Raw genomic sequence first — 9,646 nt, forward strand, 5'->3', positions numbered from 1 at the left:
AATGGACAGTTTCAATTAAGCTGAAAAGTTTTTACACAAATATAGTGTCATTAAAATTAGAAGGAAAAAAGGCAACTGAGAAAAATCTTTGTAGTAGGTGTTACTGAAAAACATTTTATATCCAAAATAAATAAGGATTATAAGCCTGAGAGTCATACCCAATAGATAAATGGTAAGAGGATATGTATGTATGTATGTATGTATGTATGTATGTATGTATGTATGTAGTTTTCAAAAGATATCCTAGCTATGGGTAACCATATGGAAAAATGCTCAAAATCATTAATAATTAGAGAAATAAATTAAAGCAACTCATGCACATCAGATTGGCAGAAGTAGTAAAAGAAGAAAATAAATGTTGGAGGAGCTATGGAAAAAATAGGCACATTAATGCATTGTTGGTGAAGCTGTAGATTAGTCCAGCTATTCTGAAAAGCAATTTGGGCTATGCGTCCCAAATTAAGAAACTTCCCATACCCTTTGACTCCACAAAGAATTCCTAGAGATTAAACAAAAAGGAAAAGACTTGTTTGTACATATAAACTGAAAACTTAAGGAGATGTCCTCCTATTTGGGAATGGCTAAATTCATTTGGGAATTGATATAGTGGAATATTATTGTCATGCTGTGAGAAATTATGAAATGGATAGTTTCAGGTGAAATTAGGAAGACCTTTGAACTGATGCAGAACCAAGAGAACTATTTACATAATGACAACATCATCATAAAAAAAAACCTTTAAGGACATAATCCATGAGTCCAGAGAACTAAGGATGAATCATGGCACCTACTTCTCCCCAGAAAAGTGATAGACTTAAAATCATGAAGGAGATATGCCATTTTGAATACAGCCAATGTGGAAATTTGCTAGACTATGTGTTTTGAGGATTTTTTTTTCTTTTTTCACTTGTTCCATTGGATGGAGAGATACTAAATGCTTGTTTAAAAAAAAAAAAAAGATTAAAAAGGTTCTTCTACAAGTTGTAGGAAAAGTTGGCACAGAAAGGAGATTTTGCTTTTGGAATGTTGCAAGCAAGGATGCTTGAAGAGCAGGAACGACAGTTGGAGGAGCAGCAGAGGCATGTGGGAGATAGAACTGGGAGGAGGAGGACCTTTCGTCCCTAGACTCGGTGGGAGACAGAGGACCTTCCTGATCTCAGGATTTAGCATTTGAATACCTGAGGCTTTCCCGGCTTATCCCTTGGTGCCTGGAGGTCCTAAACGTGATCCTGTTTCTCCTATATTCCCTGAACAACACCAAAGAGGCTGTTCAGTCATTACAGCAGCTGAAGGGGTCCTTGACCTGGGAGGGGAGCTGAACCAGCTTGAAGCTTCCTGCCCCAACTCTGTGCCAACTGAGAGAGACCTTTACTTCCCTGTCTGTAGATTAAAGACGATAGACTAGAGCAACGGTCGGCAACCTTTTTGGCCATGAGAGCCATAAATGCCTACAGAAGGAGGAGGATGGAGGCGGAAGGCGCTGGAATATGGGGTGGGGGCTGAAGGGCCCCCTGGGGCACATCCTGGGGCTCTGCCCGGACTGGCCGGTCGGGAGGTGGAGCCACACTTTGCCGACCCCTGGACTAGAGGAAGGAGGATAGAGCATTTGGGCCAAAGCCATTGGCTTGACCTAGCCAAAGGGACCTATACACATAGTGGCAGGTTAGGGTTACCTACCCCACTCTTCTCACCTATCATTGTTCATTTGTTAAAATAAACCAGCTGTTAAAACAAGCAGTCAGATAAGAATTTCTTCTGAAGATACAGTAGAAGAAGAAAGTAGAAGAGAGAATTGGGAGAGACTGTCTAATAAGCACTGGTTACGCCAAACCCAGGGCTGTCTGTCATTCAGTCTTACCCCGGCAGGGCTGGGTTCAAAAAGGGTTTCTTGGAATCCAGGCATTAAGTTAAGTCCTGGGAAACTATCTATACCTCAATCCCTTTTTTGAACACTGGTTCCTATCCATCCCTGGTCACAACATCATCACAGGGATACCCCTCTGAAAACCTTCAAACTAAGGGGGAGGATGAACTCTACTAGACAGATACACATACATCTGTCTATCACCCAAACACACCTTGGGCTTCTCTCTCCCTCCATCATTGTAACAGTTTAATAATCATTATAACAAAGTTTATGTGGGCACAGGAGCCAACAAATTGAAGAAGCTAATAATCAATAGTATCTATTTCTGGTAAATCACTTTTTTTTTCTCATAATAGATTAGTAGAAGCTGCTGCAAAGAACCTTCAAACCGAAATGAAGCACAGGAAAAGCAAAGAGATAGCATGGAACTTAACCTCTGTGGACCTCGTCAGAGCAAGTGAGGTCAGTTATTTATCGGTAAAAGGTCAAAAGCATCTTAATCCTTTTTTTTAAGTTATTAAATACCCTCTCCTCTTATTTAAGTTACTCACCGTTTTGTGACTTTGTTTGCTTTCTTTTTAATCTAGGCTCATTGCCATTATGTGGTAGTAAAACTTTTTTCTGGAAATCTCTCCAAAATTGAAGACAAACCCATTCAAGCAGTCCTGAAGAATCTATGTCTCTTATATGCCTTGTATGGAATCAGTCAGAAATCTGGGGACTTTCTACAGGTTAGTAATTTTTAAGCCTAAGTGCCAAACTTCAGCAGGAGAATATCCATGGCCAAATTTATAGCCATTCTTTTCTGTTTCTTGTAAGTCATATGTAAAATTCTATCAGTGGTAATGGAATTATTTTTGCCCCTTTCAGGGGGGCATCTTAACAGATTCCCAACTCACTCAAGTGAACCAGCGTGTGAAGGAGCTCCTGACAGTAATCCGCCCTGATGCTGCTGCTTTGGTGGATGCATTTGACTTTAAAGATGTTTCACTTGGCTCTGTGCTTGGCCGCTATGATGGCAATGTTTATGAAAATATGTTTGAATGGGCCAAGAAATCCCCACTGAATAAAACACAGGTAAGAATTCCCCTTTGTTCACTAACTTTGTTTTCACCATTGAATTATGATCAATATGCTTTTCCATTATGGATCTACATTTCTGTGTACTTTTTTTATTGGAGATAAAAAGAAATAATTGTGAAAAGTGTTTCTTGGTTAAGACAGACAAGAAGTTTAGGTAGCAAACTCTTTGAAAATTAGAATGGACCAAGTAGGAATCAGTGACTTCATGAAGCAACAAGAAGAATAGAATCAAGAAGAGAGGGTTGATCATTAAGAGTATTAGATGTATAAGTATCAGTTATCAGGATCTGATCTAGAGAAAGAGAATCCAGTAGAACTGGAGCATTTTTTAATTATAAATTTAATAATAAAAATTCTTAATTACAAAATTTGAAATTTCAAATTAATAAGTGGTATTGATCAAATTCTTTCTCAGAAAGAGGAGGGGAAAGAGGCAAAGAGGACATAATGGAAATAATACACACTAATTTTAGTTGTGAACCTGAATGAATGACCTTCCCCCATAAAACAGAAAAGGTTAATAGATGATAAAAAAGAATCTAGTAATATGCTATTTACAAGAAATACACTTGAAATAAATAGTATGTTAATAATAGAGTTAAAATAAAGGACTGGCAAGAACAGAATTAGTTTAAAGAGATTTTAAAAGTTTTCATTTTTATATCACCTAGATTTCTGTGTGTGTTCCTCTTCCCAGTTGTTCCCAAAGACTCGTTCTTTGTAACAAATAATTTTAAGAGAAGAGGGAAATTTTGGCAAAACCATTTATTAACTCATTAGAAAGATAACCCATCACTATATGCAATGTACCACAGCTATGGACCCCCAACCTCTGAGCAGAAGAAAAGGAAAAAAGGTCTTATACTCTCTCTCCTTTGGGACCAAACTTATTCTTAATAATTATGAAACTTTCAGTTTCAGATGTTTTGTTCTAGTCCTTCTTTCCATGTAAATGATTACATTGTTCTCTCATTTTTTTCCTGGCTCTATTTATATTTTACTTTGCAGTATTAATTTCTAAAAACAAAATTGATCTAGAATAAAATATCAAGAATCTCAAGGATGTTGGAGGAGATTTGAGAAAAAAAAAGACATCAGTATACTGGTTGGTGGGACACTGAACTGATCCAACCATTTTAGAGAGCAATCTGAAATTATGCCCAGAGAGTATAATGCAGGATTGCATTACAAGAGTTGATAAAACTACACATGCCCTTAGACATAACAATATCACAATTGAATCCGTATCCCAATGTGATCAGGGTAAAAGGAAAAGAACCTACGTGTTCCAAAATATTCATAGCAGCTCTCTTTATGGCGGCAAAGAACTGGAAATAGAAGAGGTATCCATAATTTGGGGAATGGTTTAACAAGTGATGTTAATGGAATACTACTGAGCTGTAAGTGATGAAGACATTAACTAAAAAAACAGCAGCAATAACAACATGGAAAGACCTATATGAAATTATGAAAAGTGAATTAAGTAGAAGCAAGAGAACATTATATACATCTACAGAATTAATGTTTGAAGAATAATTTGTGAATGTCAGCTTCCAAAGAAAGAACTGATAAATAGAAACATGAAAGACACACTTTATATATACTTTTTTTTTTTTTTTGGTAAAGCAGTTCTCCTATAGTACTCTAGTGTGGGGAAGATAGGGAGAGAGGGAGATACCTGGGAATTTTAATGGAATCGGCAAACAAGTTCATTTTTTAAAAAAGAATTTCAAGAGTAATAATGAAAAATTATGAGAATAAAAGGGGCTTTCTTAGCTCAAACAGCAGTTTTCTTTCTCAAACAGAGCAGTGATCATCAAATCTAATACTGATTAAAAATAAAGTTGAACAATGGTACAGATAGATTAGGTACACAGGACTCAGAGAAAGGGAAACAAGGAGAGAAGGAGGATAGATAGATGGATGGATGGATTGATTTATTAAGCATCTTATGGGCCAGCCACCATGCTATTTTACAAATGTCTCATTTGATCCCCACAACAACCCTGGAATATAAATACTATTGTCCCCATTTTACAGTTGAGTTAACTGAGACAAATGAGTTAGTACCAAGGTCACATAACTTGGAAGTGTCTGAGAGGCAAACAGACATAGCAGAATAATGGTAGATAAGCTCAAAGCTTCCCACTACTAGGGGAAAGATCACTATATGACAAAATTTCTGGAGAAACTTGAAAGTAGTCTGGCAGAAATTAGGTTTAGAGCAACATACTATATGCTATATATCACAATAAGCTCTAAAAGAATACACAGCCCAAATAGAAAAAGTCACATCAGAAACAAATTATGGGGCAGCTAAGTGGCTCAGTGGTTATGCCAGACATGATAATAGGAGGTCCTGAATTCAAGTATGGCCTCAGACACTTCCTAGCCATATGACCCTGGACAAGTCACTTAACCTCCATTGCCTAGTCCTTACTGTTCTTTTTCCTTGGAACTGATACTTAGTATCAATTCTAAGACAGAAGGTAAGGTGTAAAAAAAGGGACTTTGGATAGCAGAATTCATATTTTCTTTAATTCAAAGATATTTTATTTTCCCAATTACATATACTAACAATTTTCAACATATACTTTCCAAAATTATAATATCCAAATCATCTATCTCCCTCTCTTCCCTCCCTCATCCTGAAGGTGGCAAACTACTTGAACTGGGTTATACATATATTATCATGCAAAACATACTTTCATATTGGTCATTGCTGCAAGAGAATACTCCCCACAATAAAAACATAAAATAAACTAATGTGAAAATTAGTATGCTTTGATCTGCATTCCATCTTCCAACAGTTCTTTCTCTGGAGGTGGATAGCATTCCCTGTCATAAGTCCTTCAGATTCTGGATCATTGCATTTCTGAGAGTAGCCAAGTCATTCGCAATTGATCATTGTACAATATTGCTGCAACTGTGTACAATGTTCTCCTGATTCTAGTAGAAGAATTCTTAACCAAAAAGATTGAAAGAACCAGACAGGCTAAAATGGACAATTTGGAGGCTAGATTTATTTTTATTTTATTTTTTTAACCCTTAACTTCTGTGTATTGGCTCCAAGGCAGAAGAGTGTTAAGGGTGGGCAATGGGGGTCAAGTGACTTGCCCAGGGTCACACAGCTGGGAAGTGTCTGAGGCTGGATTTGAACCTAGGACCTCCCGACTCTAGGCCTGACTCTCAATCCACTGAGCTACCCAGCTGCCCCTTGGAGGCTAGATTTAAAGTCATAAAAATTTGAGTTCAAATACTGCCTCAGAGAGCCTGTATCACTGAATCAGTTTCCACATCTATAAAATGAAAATAATGATGTTTCACAAAATTATTGAGGATCAATTGGAATAATATATGTAAAGCCCTTTGTAAATGTTAAAAGTAGTCTATAAGTGTTAGCTTATTATTTCGGGTGTTGTATCATTTGTGAGAAAAGAGACATAGTGTAGGAGCTGTGAAGTGGTCCAGCTATTCTGGAAATTACTAAAACTGTGCTTATACCTTTTGACCAGGAATATCACTACTAGGCTCATATCCAAAAAAAGTTAAAAAGAAGAGAGAAAGGACCAATATGTAGAAACATGTTCATAAGCAGCACTTTTCTCTTGAAAGTGAGTAAAGAATTTAAAACTAGCAGGTTATGTGTCAGTAATTTTTTTCTCTTCATTTTCTCTACAGGTCCATGAATCTTACCACAAACACCTCAAGTCACTGCAGTCTAAACTCTGAAATCTATTCTGATGAGCAGCCTCATCAGTTCCAGAAAGCATAGATACTTTGCCTTCCCTTACACTGGATGCATATATCCTGAATGGAATCTTTATCAAATTTTGATAGTCTTAGAGCAAATATAAATTGGCCACTCATCATTGGGGAGATTGAATGGAAAATGGATATGTCTTAAGTGCAATTACTAGTGAGAGAGACTTTTTAAGCATTCAGAAAAGCTTTGTAAAAATATAGTATGGCTTCTTTTCACAGGGCTGCTAATTTCTGTGGTCTCTGACCTTTGCCATAATTAGCAGTTTTTTACTACTAAGTAGTTGACTTTTCAAGTTATAACTGCTAATCACTGGATATATTTTAAGTGCAAAATAAATGTTATGGGGAAAAGGTTTATTTGGAGGTATAGAAGAACCTCAATTTGCAGTTACTTCCAGATATCCCACAACTCTTGTAATCCTTCTACTACTGAGACTGTCTCAAAAACTATGACCTGAGGAACTAGATTACAGAAGGGAGGCACATCTAAAATTTTTGTATGGCTAATGCCTTCTTTCCCCTTCTATCCATTTTCTCCTTTGACAAATAAATACTATGGACATAAACATCTCACACCTCAATAACATTTTCCAGTCCAAGTATTCTTTGGCAGCCAGCACCTTCCTGATAAGATTAGAAATTGACTCATTGACCCCTATCCCCTTAGACTTCACTAAAAGAGCACTATAGCTGCTTTTCTATTTAAATCCTTCCCAATGAGAAGCAGTGTTAACCTCTGTGAGGACTGAGTTAAGCTAGCACTTCAGAGTTAAATTGACTAAATGTTACCCCTAAACACAGTAGTGGTTGATATTTGGTCTCTGCCAGAAGTGCATGGGGAGAAAATTTTTTCTGAATGGAAAACAGAGAGCAGCTCTCCTGAGTCACTGTGGAAGGGGGGAAAAATGGAAATGGAGGCCTACACAGGTTAGCTACTCATGTGGTTTTTGGTTTCTTTGTGCTCTTTAAGGAATTTTATCTGAAATGCTAAAAAGTCCCTTTCTATTAAAGTCTCATTTGCACAATTGTTAGAAAAGATTTTAAAATGTCACTTTTAATTGAACTTTGTGATTTCATTGAAATCAATGTAATAGAAACAACAGAAGTCACTTAATTTATACCTCTTTCTATAACACTGCCTGGTGAAATCTACTTGTCCTAGAATTTTACTTGACAGGACTATAGGATTGTATGAAAAATAAGAAATCTTTGGAATATGTTAAGTCATCTTTGTAAACTAAAGGAACAACACTAATGAAAATTTACCCAGATAAAACTGCTAATATAAGAATCTCAAGCTAAAAAAATCATTACTATACATTGATTCAAACTTTAGTCTTTCCTGGAAGGTAATTAACCATATTTTTTAAGTGTGACCTCTTATTAAGTTCTAGTTAGGTAGCAATACTATTCTATTGTCAATCAGGAATGTGATCTAATTGCTGATTTTATGGGAGACGGGAAGAAGGAAAGAATGAAGGTGTTTAATGTTATTCTTATTGCTATTTAGAACCATTATTTCAGTGATAATGCTTCTATGTATTCTGCTAAGATGTGACTCTGTTAGTGATTATATTATGTGGATTGAAATAAGGCTCACTTTGTAAACATTGCACTACAGACTTGTGATCATGATAAACAAGTTTGAGGAGATTGCAAATATCAGAAGGACCCTAAAAATCTAGGGTTTCAAGTTTCACTTCCCTAACTCAGGCAGGACTTTTTGTTCTGTTCAATTCATTAAGATTCAGATGCTTTGCACCAATTTAACCAATGCAAGTAGAGCCTCTTAAAATTAAGAATGAATTTTGTAATCTGTCTCAATTAGTAAAAAATGAAATTTTATAAAAACTTAAGAGTTCAGTTTTCCTCAAGTGTAAATAGTACCAAGGGTAAATAAAGTGGAACCTACTTTTAAAAATAAGAATCATTTAAAATTTACATCGGTAATTTTATGTGGGGCAGCTAGATATCTCAGTGGATAGAGCCAGACCTGGAGTTCAAATTTGGCCTCAGACACTTCCTAGCTGTGTGACCCTGGGCAAGTAATTTAACCCCAATATTCTCATCCTTGTGGCTCTTCTACTTAATATCCATTCTAAGTCAGAAGGTAAGGGTTTGTTTTTTTTTAATGTTTTATGCAAACATATGTTCTAAAAGTACTTTAAACTATTTGCTTCCTTAAGTAAGCCAAACTTTTCAAAATCCCTTCAGTCTAGTTTGTTATTCATTTGCTGATTATATTAGTAAGATCTTAGTACAAACATAAATTTTAAACTTATATGGGAACATAAATTTCAGATCCTTTAAATGGTCAAATACAGAATCACTGTTCTGAATGAAATTGTATTTAACTAGCTTTTGTTAGATGTTGATGTGCAAACTTTTGGAGAAATACTTTCTCTTCATCAGTATACAAAATTTAAAACTAAATGTTTGTCAGTTTAATTCAGATAACAATGTTATAGTACCTATTAAGGCTTTTTTTGATTCACAGATTTATCTCTCCCTTCGGTATTTTAAATACCTGGATTCTGTGTTGTTCTGCAATGCCCTGTTTACTAAGTAGCAGTCAGTATTTATTTTAAACTTGAATATTCTTCTCGGAGGGCTGTGTCCAAAGCCCCTACCCTACTTTTAGGTAGTTTTGTTAAATATCACCTTATCTTCATAGATAATGTACTTGTTTGTATGACAGTGACTAAATTTAGATTCTTCACAACAACTTTAATCAGGTGCCCTCCTGCCATAAATTTGAGTTCGTCACATACCTAAAAGCACCTGTCCCTTTGAATGTTAATAATTATGAAATTATACCTTGATTTTTTTTTTCAGAACTCTTAAATTCAGGGGGCAGCTGGGTGGCTCAGTGGATTAAGAGCCAGGCCTTGAGATGGGAGGTCCTAGGTTCAAATCTGGCCTCAGACACTT

At 36.0% G+C, this 9,646-nt stretch overlaps 1 protein-coding gene across 2 annotated transcripts in view; it reads left to right on the forward strand.

Moving 5' to 3' along the window:
- ACOX1 (acyl-CoA oxidase 1) overlaps nt 1-8,639 on the forward strand; it is a 56,381-nt gene extending 47,742 nt beyond the window's left edge. For both annotated transcript variants that reach the window (XM_044674394.1, XM_044674395.1), the window contains exons 11-14: nt 2,224-2,329; nt 2,455-2,598; nt 2,738-2,944; nt 6,632-8,639. In XM_044674394.1, the coding sequence (XP_044530329.1) occupies nt 2,224-2,329; nt 2,455-2,598; nt 2,738-2,944; nt 6,632-6,682 (508 nt within the window). In that variant the 3' untranslated portion in view covers nt 6,683-8,639. The remainder of the gene's footprint in view (nt 1-2,223; nt 2,330-2,454; nt 2,599-2,737; nt 2,945-6,631) is intronic.
- Nucleotides 8,640-9,646: the final 1,007 nt, after the last annotated feature.

This window comes from Gracilinanus agilis, chromosome 4 (assembly GCF_016433145.1).
Source record: "Gracilinanus agilis isolate LMUSP501 chromosome 4, AgileGrace, whole genome shotgun sequence".
Classification (NCBI taxonomy): Eukaryota; Metazoa; Chordata; class Mammalia; order Didelphimorphia; family Didelphidae; genus Gracilinanus; species Gracilinanus agilis.